The sequence below is a fragment of the Natator depressus genome, chromosome 6, assembly GCF_965152275.1.
Source record: "Natator depressus isolate rNatDep1 chromosome 6, rNatDep2.hap1, whole genome shotgun sequence".
Taxonomy (NCBI): domain Eukaryota; kingdom Metazoa; phylum Chordata; order Testudines; family Cheloniidae; genus Natator; species Natator depressus.
In genome coordinates, this window is record NC_134239.1 from 101,646,590 (window position 1) to 101,664,608 (window position 18,019).

Below are 18,019 nucleotides of genomic sequence, written 5' to 3' on the forward strand. Positions count from 1 at the left end.
CGTCATCTGTCAAATCCCTATGTTCAAAATACAAAGACTTTCTTGCTGAAGAGATTGTTATAGTCAGTCAGTACAATGACTCCAAGTTTGCAGTAGCCGAAAGAATCAAAAGCCAACTGGTTTTAAGTTTCCCAGATATGGTGACGTTTGCTCATCAGAACGAACAGTTTCAGGATCTTGCAAAGTTGATGGATATTGGAGGAACATTTCTAGCATTAAGTGCAGACTGTGACCATGGCTTTAGCTTAATGAACACTCTAAAAAACAAACTATGGAATCATTTACAAGTAGATCATCTGGACATGCTGATGTGTATTAAGAGTTACCAGCTGGATGGAGGACTGAGATCTGGACAGAGTTTATATTGAATGGGCAAATGAAAAAGACCACAGGAAAAAACAGTAAGGTTAGTTTAGCAGTCTTTGACATTTCGACCAATAAGGAAATTAAAATGCATTTGTAATTACATATCTTATTCTTGGCTGATAATCGTTTATTGATTTTTTTTGGAAAATTTTAAATTTAAAACAAACTAATTTTTCTTTTATTCCTTTTCCTTTTCCTTTTTTTTTTTTTTTTTTTTTTTTTTACACTTAGGATATCTCTATCTGAAAACCCATATAAATTGACATAATAGCATACTTATTAAATTGTGTTTATTATATGTTTATCAAAATCTTTTAAGACATTTGTATAGAATGAAAGGTGAAAGAGGACACCAATAGGCAGAAGCCTATGGACTGATAATGATTAATATGTGCTTGATATATGCTCATGTCTATAAAAAGATCATAAAGCGTAATGCTTAAAACTAACTACTGCTTCATGAAGAATGGTTAAATTTCCTTTTTCTAAGTATTTAAAAATGACATTTATAAAATAAAATATTTATAAAATAAAATATAAAATAACCCCCCTCCCCCCCCCCCGGGTCACAGGGACATGGTGCCAGTAGTCTGCCCACCCCTGGTTTAGGTGGATGACATTTCTCGAGTACAGAAAAATAGGTCTTCCAAAGGAGCATGCCCCAACATTAGGTGCTTAAATTTGGAGTTTTCCTCTTTCCAGCTGAGCTGTCCCAGTAGTCTACAACTTCATCTGTGGTAAATTATGGGCTTTCTGGGAGGTAATACATTCTGATTACTGTCCTATTCCTGCTCTGTCATCATTTAGGAGGAGAAACAGAAGTGGGAAGTACTGACTCCACTTCATAATGACTAAAAAGTCTCACCTGCAGTGCTCTCTATAACATCATTCTAAATTCAACACCACAAGGATAGTGGTGTAAGTTAATACTGATACCAAAACTCACTGAAACCCAGTGAGAACTGTGGAACAGCAGCAGTTGGAGAAACCATAGGCTTTTCATAGCAGCCAGTCTGGGTGGTATTGAATCAATATGCAGATTTATGGAAAGATTTATGAAAGACCCTTTCATGTTCTGCAGGAGAGCAACCACTGCGAGAAAAATCAGTGAAACTCCATGACTGAATTCAAGGCTGTGTTTTAAGCACCTTTACACCACATCATAATCATAAAAGGTCTGGGAAGGTCTTTTTATTTGTAATAAAAGGTAAATATAAAGTGAGCATTGTACACTTTGTATTCTGTGTTGTAACTGAAATTAATATATTTGAAAATGTAGTAAACATCCAAAAATACTTAAAATAAATGGTATTCTATTGTTGTTTAACAATGCGAATAATCGTGATTAATTTTTTAAATTGCTTGACAGCCCTAGTTTTAAATATGAGTGCCTTTTACATAGTTTTTCTGTTTACTGTGTAAATTTTTTCCTTAGGAACAAGACTTTTTAGAAAAAACATTTCTGAACAGGATATTTATTAGTCATATGATTAAATTGTCCTTCAAAATGGAAATGGAGAACAGGGAATTAAATTGGCAGAGCTAAACTACACTTTTTAGTGGCTTTATATTTTTTTAATACTAGGAATGAAGTATATCAAGTGTAAAAACATGGTTCCCGTTCCACGGATGACACAGTAACAAAGACATCATCCACTTGTTATACACATTAATTTAATTACATGGAAGAATTTCCCATTTCACGGACAGCCTTTATTTCCAGGTAACTTCTTCACCGGGTTTCAATTCCCTGTGTGGAGGGGAAAAAAAATTAGGATAGTAAAATTAGGTAGTACACAGGACTTTTGCAGACGGTAATCTACATTACTGTTCATAGATTTAAGTTAGTGTTTCACTAGCTTAATTATGAGGTATTTTGTAACAGATCTTGATTTCTATTTTAACTTTTAAGAATAATTAATATCCTTGACTTTCCTTATAACTGTTAATCAGAAACTGTATCATTTGAACAACTGGTCTTCCCCTCTTCTTAAGGGTTAGGATCACTTTTTTCTGTGTACTTTCTTTATTATACTCTGGACTCCCTTTCACATTAGCCTCCCCCCCCACCCCAATGAGCGCTGTGGAGAAGACCCTGCAGCAGCAGATCTCCATTGACTAAAATGGGGCTTCATGGCAGGATCCACTCACATTGGACTGGAGCTCATTGGACAATTGTGGCCTTAGATATCATGTGTGGCTAATGAGGACTTGAAGTAGAGTTTAGGAACATGACAAAGACACCCATAAAATGGTTAGAAGAGTTGCTAGAAAGCAACTGAACAAGATGCATCTTCAGCAGTCCCTGCCCCTTTTAGTATGAAAACAAATGGATTTAGGAGCCAATCCCTCATGTATGTGCTGTTCCCAATGAAGTCAATGGGACTTCAGTACCAGACAGATTGGTTGAAACTATACTAAAGAACAGAATTATTGGGAAAGAGTCAACATGGCTTTTGTAAAAGGAAATCATGCCTCACAAATCTGTTAGAATTCTTTGAGGATGTCAACAGGCACATGGACAAGGGTGATCCAGTTGATATATAGTACTTGGACTTTAAGAAAGCCTTGGACAAGGTCCCAAACCAAAGGCTCTTAAGCAAAGTCAGCAGTCATGGGATAAAGGGAAGGTTCTCTCATGGATCAGTAACTGAGTAAAAGATAGAAATCAAAGGGTATGATCTGTACTGGGACCAGTGTTTCCTCTAATTTTTTATGTCCATGTGTGGAACAAATTTTGTTATGTTCACCAATATGGTAATGATGTGTGACATCACCTTCATATTAGTGCTAACAAAATTCATGTGGTGGGGGTGGGGCCAAGGGATTTAGAGTTTGGGAGGGGGGTCAGGGATGGGGCAGAGGGTTGGGGGGGTGTGGGCTTGGGCTGGGAGTGCGGGCTCTGGGGTGGGGCTGGGGAGTGAGAGGGGGCTCAGGGCTATGGCAGAGGGTTGGAGTGTGGTGGGGATGAGGGATCTCACTAGGGGTGTGGGCTCTGGGAAGGAGCTGGGGATGAGGAGTGCAGGAGGGGGCTGAGGGTTGGGGCAGAGGGTGAGGGCTCCGGCTAGGGGTAAAAGCTCTGGGGTAGGGGTGGGGAGGAGGGGCTCAAGGTGTGGGAGGGGGCTCAGGGCTGGGGCAGACTCCCCCCAGCCCTCTCTCGCCACAGCAGCTCAGGGCTCCTCTCCCCGGCAGCTCTGGTGGGGCCAGGGGCGGGGCTCCTCTCCACAGCAGGGCCGGGTGACAGCTCCTCTCCCCGGCAGCTCCTGAGAGCCTATTGCACAGCCGGACAGCTTACAGGGAACATAGACCGGGACCTGTGCTGTTCACCATATTCATAAGTTATCTGGAAAAGGGGGTTAACAGTGAGATGGCAAAATTTGCAGATGATACAAAATTAGTCAAGATTGCAGTCAGCTTTGGACTTATCTAACAGTGACAAATGGATTTCTATCACTGGGCAACAAAATGCAGATGAAATTCAGTATTCATAACTGTAAAGTAGGGCTGTCGAATAATCGTGGTTAATTCACACAATTAATCCAAAAAAATTAATCACGATTAAAAAATTAATTATAGCCGTTTTAATCGCACTATTAAACAATAGACTACCAATTGAAATTTATTAAATATTTTGGATGTTTTTTTACATTTTCATATATATTGTATTCTGTGTTGTAATTAAAATCAAGTGTATATTATTGTTTATTACAAATATTTGCACCGTAAAAATGATAAAAGAAATAGTATTTTTCAATTCACCTCATAAAAGTACTCTAGTACAATCGCTGTCATGAAAGTGCAACTTACAAATGTAGGTTTTTTGTTATGTAACTGCACTCAAAAACAAAGCAATATAAAACTTCAGAGCCTACAGGTCCACTCAGTCCTACTTCTTGTTCAGCCAATCATTAAGACAGACAAGTTTGTTTACATTTACGGGAGATAATGCTGCTCTCTTCTTATTTATAATGTCACCAGAAAGTGAGAACAGGCATTTGCATGGCACTTTTGTAGCCAGTATGCAAGATATTTACATGCCAGATATGCCAAACATTTGTATGCCCCTTCATGCTTCGGCCACCATTCCCCAGGACATGCTTCCATGCTGATGACGCTCATAAAAAAAATAATATGTTAATTAAATTTGTGACTGACCTTGGGGGAGAATGGTATGTCCCCTGCTGTTTTACCCACATTGTGCCATATATTTGATGTTATAGGAGTCTTAGATGATGACCCAGCACCAAACATGCCAAACCCGCGAAAAAACCGCAGATATTGGGCTTGTTTTTGGCTTAATTGGCTTGTGAGTTGCTTTTTGGCTAGTAGCTTGTTGGGCCTGTAGCCTGTTGCAGCTTGTTGCTTTTTTTTTTTTTTTTTTTTTGATTGGCTCCTGGCAAGCAGGGGCGGAGCGGAGCAAGGAGAGGAAGAGAGAGTCAGGGGTGTACAGCGGGCCTACCAGAGTCGCAGACTGCACGCCATGGGGATCTAGTCACAGAGTGTTGGGGTTCTTAGGGATTGGCTTGTTTTGGCCTTGTTTTGAAATGGGATTAGCTTGATTTTTGGCTTATTGTGAAATTCAGGGTGCTTATTTACTGTGTGAAAATTGGCACTTGTGCCCAGCACATGTTGTTCATTTTAAGAACACTTTCACAGCAGATATGACAAAACGCAAACAAGGTACCAATGTGACATTTCTAAAGATAGCTACAGCACTCGACCCTTCCAAACTATGAGAGGGAATGGTGGTTGAAGCGCGAAGGGACATATGAATCTTTAGTGCATCTGGCACGTAAATACCTTGCAATGCCTGCTACAAAAGTGCCATGCGAACGCCTGTTATCACTTTCAGGTGACATTGTAAACAAGAAGTGGGCAGCATTATCTCCTGGAAATGTAAGCAATTTTGTTTGCCTGAGCAATTGGCTGAACAAGAAGTAGGACTGAGTGCACTTGCAGGCTCAAAAATTTTACATTGTTTTATTTTTGAATGCAGGGTTTTTTTTTTTGTTTTTTTTTTTTTACATAATTCTGCATTTGTAAATTCAACTTTCATGAAAAAGAGATTGCACACAGTACTTGTATTAAGTGAACTGAAAAATACTATTTCTTGTTTTTTACAGTGCAAATACTTGTAATCAAAAATAAATAAATATAAAGTGAGCACTGTATACTTTGTATTCTGTGTTGTAATTGAAATAAACATATTTGAAAACGTAGAAAACATCCAAAACTATTTAAATGGTATTCTATTATTGTTTAACAGTGCGATAAATCACACTATTAATTTTTTTAATCGCTTGACAGCTCTACTGCAAAGTAATGCACTTTGGAAAATGTAAGCCCAACTATACATACAAAATGATGGGGTCTAAATTAGTTGTTACCACTAAAGGAGATCTTGGAATCATTGTGGATACTACTCTGAAAACATTGGCTCAATGTGCAGCAGCGGTCAAAAAAAGCTTACAGAATGTTAGGAACCATTAGAAAAGGGATAGATAATAAGACAGAAAATATCATAATACCACTATACAAATCCATGGTATGCTCACACCGCAAATACTAAGTGTAGTTCTGGTTCCCCATCTCAAAAAAGATACATTAGAATTGGAGAAGGTATAGAAAAGGGCAACAAAAGTCATTAAGGGTATGGAACAGCTTTCATACAAGGAGATGAAAAAGACCGATTGTTAAGCGTACAAAAGAGACAACTAAAGGGAGAGACGATAGAGATCTACATAAAATGATTAATGGCGTGGAGAAAGTGAATAAGGAAGTGTTATTTATGCCTTGACATAACACAAGAACCATAGGTCACCCAATGAAATTAATAGGCAGCAGGTTTAAAACAAGCATAAGGAAGTATTTCTTCACACAGTGAACAGTCGCCCTGTGGAACTCTTTGATAGAAGACGTTGTGAAGGCCACAAGTATAACTGAGTTCAGAAAAGAATTAGATAAGTTCATGGAAGGGTAGGTCCATCAATAGCTATTTGCCAAGATGGTCAGGGATTCAACCCCATGCTTTGGGTGTCCCTAAACAACTGACTGCCAGAAGCTGGGACTGGAAAACAGGGGATGGATCACTTGATCATTGCCCTGTTCTGTTCATTCCCTCTGAACCATATGGCAGCAACTACTGTCGGAAGACAGGATACTGGGCTAGACGGACCATTGGTCTGACCCAGTATAGCCATTCTTATGACATTCACTTGGGGAAGGATTGCAAGATTTCTTAACTTCATCTAATCTGGGAATTGAGAACACTAATCACCTCACTTGGAAGTGCTCAACATTTTGCAGGACAGGACCTACAGGGCAAAATCCTGCATCCTTTGAAGTCAATATCAAAACTCACATCACTTCAATGGGAGCAGGATTAGGCCTTTCAGACAGATTATTTTGTTTAAAAAGTTGTGTCATAAACTAACCTTTTAAATAACATGCTCTTGTTTCTGAAAGCTGATAGCTTTTCATCATTCCTTCTGTCCAGATAGCATCCAATAACAAATCCCATGGGACACAAAATATGGACCCAGTATTCACGCACAGCTTGGACAAAATTCACCATGATTGCTAGAACGAAAAAAACAGCAACCATGGGGCGGGGGGAAGAGGAGACAAAAATCTGAACATAGAAACCACTGCATATATCTAGTACATACAACCTCCTATAATGGAATTTTCTCTATGCAATCATGAACATCTGAAGGTCAGCACATATTTTAACTAGAGGAAAATGCTGCTCTCAGGTCCACATGGAATTCCTAGGAACAGCCAGATACTGGAATCTAGATTAAATTTGTAGTACTGACAGTAGAATTTTGCCCTATGGGAACAGGAATGCAACCCAATTAATAAACTATTTTAAGGTGATCATAGATTGAGTATTTGCATTTAAAATTATGGCAAAATTCCCTCACTAAAAATCATCCTAATAATGCACCATTTATGAGGTGTCTGCCTTGCTGTAAAATATAATACTTGTTCTCAACAAACATTTATAAAGCAGGAATTTTCATAGTATTCATCTACAAAATCTAGATGCAATTACTGTACAGTGGTGCACAACTGGTTGCAAAACCATCCTCAAAGAGTAAAAAGAAAAAGGAGTACTTGTGGCACCTTAGAGACTAACAAATTTATTTGAGCATACGCTTTCGTGAGCTACAGCTCACTTCATCGGATGCTGCATGTATCTGATGAAGTGAGCTGTAGCTCACGAAAGCTTATGCTCAAATAAATTTGTTAGTCTCTAAGGTGCCACAAGTCCTCCTTTTCTTTTTGCGGATATAGACTAACACAGCTGCTACTCTGAAACCTCAAAGAGTAGTTATCAACGGTCCACTGTCAAACTGGGAAGACCTATCAGATGGGGACCTGAAGGGATCGGTCACTGGTTTGGTATTATTCAATATTTTCATTAATGACTTGAATGATTGAGCGGAGAGTATTCTTATAAAATTTGCATATGACACCAAGCACTTTGAAGGACAGGATTGGAATTCAGATGACCTTGATACTTCGGAGACTTGGTCTGAAATCAGTAAGATGAAATTAAATAAAGACAACCGCCAACCTACACTTCAGAAAGAAAAATCATGCACAAATACAAAATGAGGAATAAATGGCAAGGCAGCAGTACTGCAGAAGAGGATCTGGGGGTTTTAGTAGATCACAAATTGAATATGAGTCAACAATATGATGCTGTTGTGAAAAAGGCAACTGTCACTCTGGTATATATTAACAGGGGTGAAAGACATGGGAGGTAATTGTTCTGCTCTACCTGGCTCTGGTGAGGCCTCAGCTAGAAATACTGTGTTCAATTTTGAGCATCACAGTTAAAGAAGGATGTGAACAAATTGGAGAGAATCCAGAGGACAGCAACAAAAAATGGTAAGAGGTTTGGGAAATATGAGCTATGAGAAAAAATTGAAAGAACTGGGCATGCTAGGCTAGATTAACAAAGAAATTTAGGTACCTAGAAAATCAACAGCATTCACAAAACCGAGGTTTGGCACCTAGGCTCCCTATACAATGAAAGAGCACAGATAGATGCCTAAGAATGGGATTCACAAAAGGCAGCATGCCAGGACGTTCTTTTGCTAAGATAGTCAAGGGGAAGCACTGAACCAGGGGTGTGTGCTAAGGCATACCCCTCTGTCAGAGCTAGGCACCTATGTCTGGACTGCAGGGAGGTGTCTCCCTCTGATTGGGATTCTCAGTTGCAAACGCTGTCTTGGAGATAGGTATCTCTACCACTTTTGCAAGAAGATGGTGGGGGGGAAGGGGGCAGCGGTGCAAGGGACGGAATGAAGGGAGAAGACAGAGGGCTATGAGAGGAGAAGCTCCCTCTTAACTTTTAGCCCAGTGGTCAGGTATTGGCCTGGGATGTGGAGACCCCAAGTTGAAGTCCCCACTCCACTTGAGGAAAATATGTGAATTGAACAGGGATCTGACATCTCTTAATTGAGTGCCTAGCCACTGGGCTCTGAGATATTCTAATCCGAGGCTCTCTCAATCTTTCCTGTTGAAGCTGTTCCACTGTGGCTAAATATTTTAAACAGTCATTGGAGCAGGGGAACTGGATTCTGGGTCTCCCTCCTCGCAGGTGAATACTCTAACCAAAAGGCCACAAAGTCATTCCCATGCTTGCTCTCTCTGGTCAAATGATTCTTTCATTATTTATCCACAGTGCGACAGTTTCAACATTGGGGGGAGGTCAGAAAGAGGGCCGGGAGAGAAAAGATAGAAAGTGCATGTGTGAGTATGACTCTGTAGTCCGGTAGTTAGAGCACTCACCACAGAGGTAGAAGAGCCATGCTCCTGTCCCCTTGCTTCAATGACTTATTTATTCATACACAGTGGAACAGCTTCCATCAGGGAGACTGAAGGAGCCCCACAACAGAATATCCCATACTCCAGTAGGTAGGAAGCTCAACGGAGATGTGCCAGATCCCTGTTCACATTCCTTCTCCCCTTCAGGCAGAGGGGGGAGTTGAACCAGTGGTCTCCCACCTTACTGATGAGTAACCTAACCACCAGGCTAAAAATTATGAGAGCTCCTCCCTGTCTCTGGCCATTGTGTGAACTGGTCTATTAGGCCCAATCTGGCAGGTGAGGTCTGAACACTTACCAAATAAAGCTCCACAAGGAAGTTAAGTGTTCCTCTGCCTAATTTTTCCTGGTTTGTGCATCACTCTGGAGCTTAGGTGTCCAGGTGCTTGCCATGGGTCTACAATATGCATGCACAGAGGCAGAAACTTAAGTACCTAAGGAACTTTTACTGCACAAATTTAGGTGCTGAGCAACTTTGGTGCCTAGAAGATTTAGGGGCAGCTGAGTGAGGGTTTTTGTGATGAGGCCTGATTCTGGGATTTAGGGGCCTAAAGTGGCAGCTGGATGCCTAAGTCCTTTTGTGAATCTAGCCCATTTAGTCTAGAGTTGAGAAGGCTGAGAGGGAACATGATAACACTCTTCAAATATACAGTATATAAAAGACTATTGTAAAGAGGAGGGTGATCAATTATTCTTCGTATCCATCGAGGGTAGAACAAGAAGCAATCATCTTAATTTACAGCAAGGAAGATTTACGTTAGAGAGGAAAACCTTTCTAACTATAGGGATAGTTAAGCACTGAAACAGATTACTAAAGGAGGTGGTGGGGGTTATCAAGAACAGGTTTGACAAACATGTGTCAAAGATGATCCTCAGTGCAGGGGGATGGACTATAACCTCGAGGTCCCTTCCATCCCTACATTTCTATAATACTATGACTACCACTCGGTTAGTATTTCAGTAGCAACAAGCTAGAAAAAGAAGTTATATATTAATGGTAATATCAGACTTCATAAACTCTCTAATGCCCTTTCCAATCACATTGGCCAAACTTTTCCAGATGCTAGTTGTTTTTTAGAATGACAAGGGAGGAAAGCTGAGGAAGCTGCGGCCCAACAATGAGCTTAAAATGGCTGAACTAGACCTTGCCTACATACAAACTCCAAACAATAAAAACCAAGAAATATTAACCAGGTACCTTAAAAGCAACAGAAAAACCAAACGCTTTTTGAGTACTACATTGAATGTATTTAGGGACATAAAACTCACGTCTGAACGGAGTGCAGTCTCCTGGTCTGCCCACAAGCCCAGACACCCCTGGCTCAAGCCTCACCCTGCAGGGATGCGTTTGAAGATTATAAACACACCTACCCACACGCTGAGCTCTGAAGACGGTTTGTGCGGTGCTCGTAAGCCCTCCACGGGAGGGGCCGCGTCCGCCACTGAGCTTGTACAGCACCTAACACGGGGCCCCGGCTGCTGCCACTAGCATTACGGAATCCCTACCACACGATCGGAGGACGAGAGCCACTCCACGCGGGCCCTGAAGTATTACTGAAGTAGCCCCACGCCGCACTAACAGCCACTGCCACCGCCCCAGCCCCCCCGCGATGGAGCCGTGTTCCCAGCCAGCGACTAGCAGTGGACAAACGTGTAGCCCCCGGGGCCTCCTCGCCCACAGGTCCCGCTCACCTGCTGCTGGGCCTAGACCTGCCGCCGCCCGCGCCGAGCCCAAGGACAACTAGGACCAGTCAAGCAGCTGCTATTGGACAAACCACCAGCCTGCCGGCACAGACCATTAGCTGCGGAGAGGGGGGATTAGCTTGCCCCCGGGCCGGTTGAAACTATTTCAAAGTTCCACCCCGCCGCCCTTGTGAGTCTCTATGGCTCGGCTCCCGTAACTAATGCGGGTGCGAGGCCTCAAGGCCCGAGTGTCCCGATCCATACTCCCCTGGGCTGCCAATGGTACAGTCTATTTCCCTTTCGCTTTCTCCTACGCCAGGCTCCTGAGCCTCGCCTCCCCCTCGCAGTTCAAAATGGCGGCGGCTGTGGAAGACATGGGGTCTGACTGGCCGGGGTTCCCCCTATGCTGTCCCCACTGAGTTTAGGGGGCTGAGGGCAGCGGCGTGGGGCTGGTGGTGAGGTAGGTGCTGGGGTGTCTCCTCCCCCCATGTGCCCGGGTAGAGCCTGATACAGCGACCTGGCCCCTGGCGAGCAAGGAGGCTGCCCGTCCCAGCGCGTGAGGCCCGGGGGACTGGTCTGGGTTGGGGAGCTTACCTCAGCGCCCCCCTCATCAGCGAGAGCGCGGGGGAGGCGCTTCCCTGCCCCCGGGATGGCGGGAGAGCGAGGGGGGCGAGCTGGGGACAGGAGACCCCCGAGCGAGGGGGGCACCTCCAGAGAGAGGCGGGAGTGAGAGTCTGTGCTCCTCAGAGTGAGGCCGCTGGGGGTAGGGGGCAGTGAGCGAAGGAGCCATGCACCAGATCTGTGTGAGTGTGTCCTGCTAGCATTGCATCTCCTTAGGGGAGACCTCTAGCCTTCTGGAAATCACAGAATCATAGACACGTGCTGTAAGGGATCTGTAAGGTCCTCTAGTTCAGCCCCATGGCAAGTTAACCTAGACCACCCCTGCCAGGTATTTGTCCAGCCTGTTTTTAAACTTCTCCAAAGATGGGTGTTGTACAAGTTCCCTGGGAAGAGAATGTAACTACCGTTAGAGTTAGAAAAAAAATTCTAATATCTAACCGTGTTTTTTCTTGCTGCAGATTAAGCCCTTTACTTCTAGTCCTGCTTTAAGTGGACATGGAGACCAGTTGAGCATAATCCTCTTAGTAACAGCACTTGAAGACATAATTGAAGACTATTTTCAGGTCCCCTCTGTTTTCTTTTCTCAAGAGTACACATGCCCAATCTTCAGAAAAAGGAGGCCAAAGTGTGACTCACTGTTTTCATTAGTATTTCTTAAAAGTTATATTTTAAAATACTGCTCGATTGTAGTGACCATTATGAAATGGTGAGTTCATGCTTCTAAGGAATTGGTAGGAGGGAAAACAGCATAATAAAAATAATGGATTTCAAGAAGGCAGACATTAGCAAACTCAGGGAATTGGTAGGTAAGATCCCATTGGAAGCAAGTCTAAGAGGAAAAACAGTTTGAGAGAGTTAGCAGTTTTTTAAAGAGACATTATTAAGGGCACAAGAGCAAACTATCTTGCATAGGAAAGATAGAAACTATGGCAAGAGACTACCCTGGCCTAACCAGAAAATCTTCAGTGATCTGAAAATCAAAAGAGTCCTATAAAAATGGTAATTAGGTCAAAGTAAAAAGGATGAATATTTATTAAAAACACAAGTAGATAGGGAAACAATTAGAAAGGCCAAGGCACAAAATGAGATTAAACTAGCTTGAGACATAAAAGGTAACAAGAAAACATTCTACAAATAGATTAGAAGCAAGAGGAAGACCAAGGACAAGGTAGGCTCATTACTCAATGGGCGGGGGTGGGGAAACAGTAACAGAAAATGTGGAAATGGCAGAAGTGCTAAATTTTTCATTTTTCACCAAAAAGATTAGTAGTTTTGGACATCTAACATAGTGAATGTCAATGAAAATGAGGTAGGACCTGAGACTAAAATAGGAAAAGAACATGTTAAAAGTTTCTTAGACAAGTTAGATATCTTTGAGTCAGGAGGTCCTGATGAAATACATCCTGAAATACTCAAGGAGCTGACTGAAGAAATATCTGAGCCATTAGAAATTATCTTTGAAAAATCATGGAAGATGGGAGAGATTCCAGAGGACTGGCAGAGAGCAAATGTAGTGCCAGTCTATAAAAATGGGGAATATAGACCAGTCAGCTTAACTTCAGTACCTAGAAGATAAGGTGATAAGTAACAGTCAACATGGATTTGACAAGAACAAAAAAAATTTTTAAAAATTAATTGCGATTAATGGTGCAATTAAACAATAATAGAATACCGTTTATTTAAATATTTTTGGATGTTTTCTGCATTTTCAAATATATTGATTTCAAGTATAACCGTATACAAAGTGTACAGTGCTTACTTTATATTTATTTTTATTACAAATATTTGCACGGTGAAAACAAAAATGGTATTTTTCAATTCCCCTAATACAAGTACTGTAGTGCAATCTCTTTATCATGAAAGTTGAACTTACAAATATAGAATTATGTACAAAAAAACCTGCATTCAAAAATAAAACAGCGTGAAACTTTAGAGCCTACAAGTGCACTCAGTCCTATTTCTCGTTCAGCCAATCACTCAGACAAACAAGTTTGTTTACATTTGAGGGAAAGAATGCTGCCCGCTTCTTGTTTACAATGTCACCTGAAAGTGAGAACAGGTGTTCTCATGGCACTGTGGTAGCCAGCCTTGCAAGATATTTGCATGCCAGATTCACTAAAGATTCATATGTCCCTTCATGCTTCAACCACCATTCCAGGAAACATGTGTCCATGCTGATGACGGGTTCTGCTTGATAACCATCCAAAGCAGTGCGGACCGATGCATGTTCATTTTCATTATCTGAGTCAAATGCCACCAGCACAAGGTTGATTTTCTTTTTTGGTGGTTTGAGTTGTTTAGTTTCTGCATCGGAATGTTGCTCTTGTAAGACTTCTGAAAGCATGCTCCACACCTTATCCCTCTGAAATTGGTACCTTCCTTGCGTTTTGTTAACGAGCATCACCATCATGGAAGCATGTCCTCTGAAATGGTGGCCAAAGGATGAAGGGGCATACAAATGTTTAGAATGTCTGGCACATAAATACCTCGCAGTGCTGCCTACAAAAGAAGTCCCATGTGAACATCTGTTCTCGCTTTCTGGTGACGTAAATAAGAAATGGGCAGCTTTATCTTCTGTAAATGTAAACTAACTTGTTTGTCTTAGTGATTGGGTGAACAAAAAGTAGCAGGGAGTGGACTTGTAGGCTCTAAAGTTTTGCAATGTTTTGTTTTTGAGTGCAGTTATGCAACCAAAAAAAATTTACATCTGTAAGTTGTAGTTTCACGATAAAGAGATTGTACTACGGTACTTTTATGAGGTGAATTGAAAAATACTGTGTTTTATCATTTTTACAGTGCAAATATTTGTAATAAAAAATAATTCTATAAAATGAGCAGTGTACACTTTGTATTCTGTGTTGTAATTGAATCAATATATTTGAAAATGTAGAAAAACATCCTTTTTTTGTAAATTTCAATTAGTATTCTATTGTTTAACAATGTGATTAAAACTGATTAATCATGATTGATTTTTTTTTTGAGTTAACTGCAATTAATCAACAGCTGTAGTAGACACCTTGTGGATGGGGGGAAAATGGTAGATGTTTACTTCTGGAGGGAATTCACAAGAGTGGTCATGTGCCGCTCCCCAGCAGCACAGGCATATCGTTTCAGGTGCCCGGAGCAGCCGGCAGACAGGTAAATCACTATGTGGGGGGGATGCCCCAGCCGGTGGCTCCTACCCTGTGCCAGGCTCAGCTGCTAGTCTTGGCTGGGAGGACAGAACTTCCTCTTCCCTGGCAAGTAGCAGCCAGGGCTGGGTCAGACCCACCCCCAGAAACCTCCCATGGCTGCAGGAAGCACCGCATCCCCACTTCCTGCCTCCATCATTTCTTCAGCCATGGGAGAGGGGTCACTGTATGGGGACCTGCTCCCTTGTCCGCCCAACCCCCGTGCATCCTGACCTCTCCATACCTAGACCTGCTGAGCCTTATCCTCCCTGTGCTTGAACCTCCACCCGGCCGAGCCCCTTCCCCTGCATCTGGACTGCCACCCCTGCAGCCATACCAGCACCTGTTGAGCACCCACACTTGAACCTCCACCCCAGTGAACCCCTCACTGGACCACCCTGACAAGCTCTGCACCTGGACCCCCAACTAACTGAGACCCAACCAGCTGCACCCGGACTCCAGCCCCTAGCACCTGGACCCCCTCGCTGAACCTCCCTCACCCCTTCTCCTCATTCCCATCTCCCCCCACGCCTCCCTGCTGAGCCCCAACCACCTTCACCTGGACCCCTCTGCAAAGTCCCATTCCCCCACACTGGGAACCCCCGAACGAGCCCCTGTGCATCCAGTTGCGTTCCCACACTTGGACCATAAGAATGGCCATACTGGGTCAGACCAAGGGTTCATCTAGCCCAGAATCCTGTCTTCCGATATTGGGCAAGGCTGGGTACTTCAGAGGGAATGAACAGAACAGGTAATCATCAAGTGATGCATCCCCTGTTGCCCATTCCCAGCTTCTGGCAAACAGAGGCTAGGGACTGCCCCACTGAGCCCCCGCATCCAGCTTGTCCCACATAGAACTCTCTCACCCTGCTTCTGGATCCCCTCCACACTTGGGTCCTGCAGGGCTGAGCCTGCCTGCCCCACACCTGGATCAGGGACCAGTGCATATGTGAGCAAGCGAGAGGGGCATCGTCTCTTGATCTTGGTTCGTCTGGTATGGAGGGGCACGGGCCCTGGGCTGTTTGTGGGATTTGTACATTTTTTTTCTGCATAATAAATTTTCAAAGCTGTATTAAGTCAATGTTCATTGTAAACTTTTGCAAGAACAACCATATTTTGTGCAGAGTTATGAACAAGCTCCACTCCCAAGATGTTCATAAATCCGAGGTTCTACTATAAAATTCACAATGATCTGGAGAAATGGTATGAAGTAAACAGGATGAAATTCAGTGAGGACAAATGCAAAACACTCCACTTAGGAAGGATCAATCAATTGCACATGTACAAAATGTGAAACGACTGCCTAAATGTGAAGAAGTACTGCTTAAAGGGATCTGGAGACTCTATTTTCCACTGAATGCATCCGATGAAGTGAGCAGTAGCTCACGAAAGCTTATGCTCAGATAAATTTGTTAGTCTCTAAGGTGCCACAAGTACTCCTTTTCTTTTTGGAGATTATAGTGGATCACAAGCTAAATATAAGTTAACCGTTTAACACTGCAAAAAAAGTGGATGTCATTCTGGGATGTATTAACAGGAGTGTTGTAAGAAAAACACAAAAAGTAATTCTTCCACTCCATGCTGATATGCGCTCAGCTGGAGTATTGTGTCCAGTTCTGGGCACCACATTTCAGGAAAGATGTGGACAAACTGGAGAAAGTCCAGAAGAGATCAACAAAAATGATTAAAGGTCTAGAAAACATGACCTATGAGGAAAGGCTAAAAAATTGGTTTTGTTTAGTCTGGAGAAGATGTGGGGGAAAGGGGACATAGAAGTTTGTTACAAGGAGGAGGGAGAAAAGTTGTTCTCATTAACCTTTGAGGATAGGACAAGAAGCAATGGGCTTAAATTGCAGCGGGGTGGTTTAGGATGGACACTAGGAAAAACTTCCTGTCAGGGTAGTTAAGCACTGAAACAAATTGCATAGGGAGGTTGTGGAATCTTCATTTTGGAAGTTTTAAAAAACAGGTCCAGCGGTTCTCAAACTGGGTTGTGACCCTGTTTTAATGGGGTCACCAGGGCTGGTGTTAGACTTGCTGGGGCTTGAGGCTGAAGCCGAAGCCTGAGGGCTTCAGTCCTGAGCAGTGGGGCTCAGGCTTTGGCTTCAGCCCTGTGCAGCAAGACTCAGGTTACAGCCTCCCTGTACGGGGTGTCGGGGCTTGGGCTTGGGCTTTGGTCCCCCCGTCCCTGCCCAGGGTTGTGTAGTAATTTTTGTTTTCAGAAGGGAGTCGAGGTGCAATGAAGTTTGAGAACCACTGGATTAGACAATTATCTGTCAGGAATGGTCTAGTTATTACTTAGTCCTGCCTTGAATGCCGGGGACTGGACTAGATGACTTATTCAGGTCCCTTCCAGTCCTATGCATCTGTGATCTAGTTTCTCAGGCTTTTTCTGTTTCTTTGTCAATCTGCCTTTCTCTTCCTCTTCAGTGGAAGCTTGTGTGTATGTCTGTTTATCTCCATCTAGCTCTCTTTTAATGAATAATCCCTTTTAAGTAGGAAGTTGCCATACATTGACTTGCAACAGTTTTGATTGTTGACATTAATAAAAATTTGTTAGGTTTTAGGGAAGTATCTGAAAACAATCCCAATTTAAGAACAATAAGAAATTGTTTTCTGTGTTTGTATTATAATATAGCGGCTCAAATAATAGTGTCAGTAGAATTCCTAGTAATTGATAACTAGAGGTATTATTATCTAGTAGTAATAATAATACTCAATTATTACTGATGCATATGTTTGCACAAATGATAAAATAACGGTTGGTCTAAATATCTAAACTTCTTTTGTATTAGGTGTTTACATTTTTTTTCTTTTTAAAATAGTTGTTTTGGTAAGCAGACATTTGGACAGAAAAATGACCTCCATTATCAAGTTGACTACGCTCTCAGGGGTGCAGGAGGAATCTGCTCTCTGCTACCTGCTGCAGGTAGACGAGTTTCGTTTTTTATTGGACTGTGGCTGGGATGAGAATTTTTCAATGGATATCATTGATTCTCTAAGGAAGTAAGTAATTGCTTATCCTTTGTTTTTTTAATAAAAGTCCCGAAATCACATTACTGCATGTTGTAAAACATGATATTTTGTGCTCATGATGTAAACTAAAAATCCAAAATTTTTGTTTTCTGTTTAAAATTGCCTATATGATAGGGAAAATCACTCTTCTAAAATCTTTTTAATAAATAGGTCTGCTCTGTGTATATATTCTGAGTTACATCAGCTTGCATTAGTTACAAAAATACGCTTTTTACATCTAATAGCCCTGCAGATCCAATATGTACAGCTATGAGATACTGAGTTTGGGTCGATTCTGGCCTATGTATTATCAATAAGGTTAC

At 42.2% G+C, this 18,019-nt stretch overlaps 3 protein-coding genes across 6 annotated transcripts in view; 1 reads left to right on the plus strand and 2 right to left on the minus strand.

Moving 5' to 3' along the window:
* Positions 1-10,999, minus strand: part of ATXN3 (ataxin 3) — a 34,083-nt gene extending 23,084 nt beyond the window's left edge. Inside the window, exon 1 of the mRNA XM_074956135.1 lies at positions 10,900-10,999. The gene's annotated coding sequence lies outside the window, so the exon portion shown is untranslated. The remainder of the gene's footprint in view (positions 1-10,899) is intronic.
* Positions 2,024-11,026, minus strand: NDUFB1 (NADH:ubiquinone oxidoreductase subunit B1). 3 transcript variants are annotated; one of them, XM_074956138.1, is made up of 4 exons: positions 10,900-10,997; positions 10,477-10,541; positions 6,801-6,945; positions 2,024-2,116 (listed from the first exon to the last, which is right to left on the minus strand). In XM_074956138.1, the coding sequence occupies exons 3-4, from the start codon at positions 6,938-6,940 to the stop codon at positions 2,080-2,082; spliced, it is 177 nt and encodes a 58-aa protein (XP_074812239.1). In that variant the 5' UTR covers positions 6,941-6,945; positions 10,477-10,541; positions 10,900-10,997; the 3' UTR covers positions 2,024-2,079. The 3 variants fall into 3 exon arrangements, with proteins under 3 accessions (XP_074812239.1, XP_074812238.1, XP_074812240.1); XM_074956137.1 differs by lacking the exon at positions 10,477-10,541 and having other exon boundaries at positions 10,900-11,026; XM_074956139.1 differs by lacking the exons at positions 10,477-10,541; positions 10,900-10,997 and adding an exon at positions 10,579-10,767.
* Positions 11,027-11,215: 189 nt separating this feature from the next.
* CPSF2 (cleavage and polyadenylation specific factor 2) overlaps positions 11,216-18,019 on the plus strand; it is a 30,686-nt gene continuing 23,882 nt past the window's right edge. Inside the window, exons 1-2 of one of the 2 annotated variants that reach the window (XM_074956128.1) lie at positions 11,216-11,350; positions 17,507-17,687. In XM_074956128.1, coding sequence (XP_074812229.1) covers positions 17,539-17,687 — 149 coding nt within the window. In that variant the 5' untranslated portion in view covers positions 11,216-11,350; positions 17,507-17,538. Of the gene's footprint in view, positions 11,351-12,673; positions 12,680-17,506; positions 17,688-18,019 lie in introns of those variants that run through there. The other variant, XM_074956129.1, reaches the window with a different exon arrangement.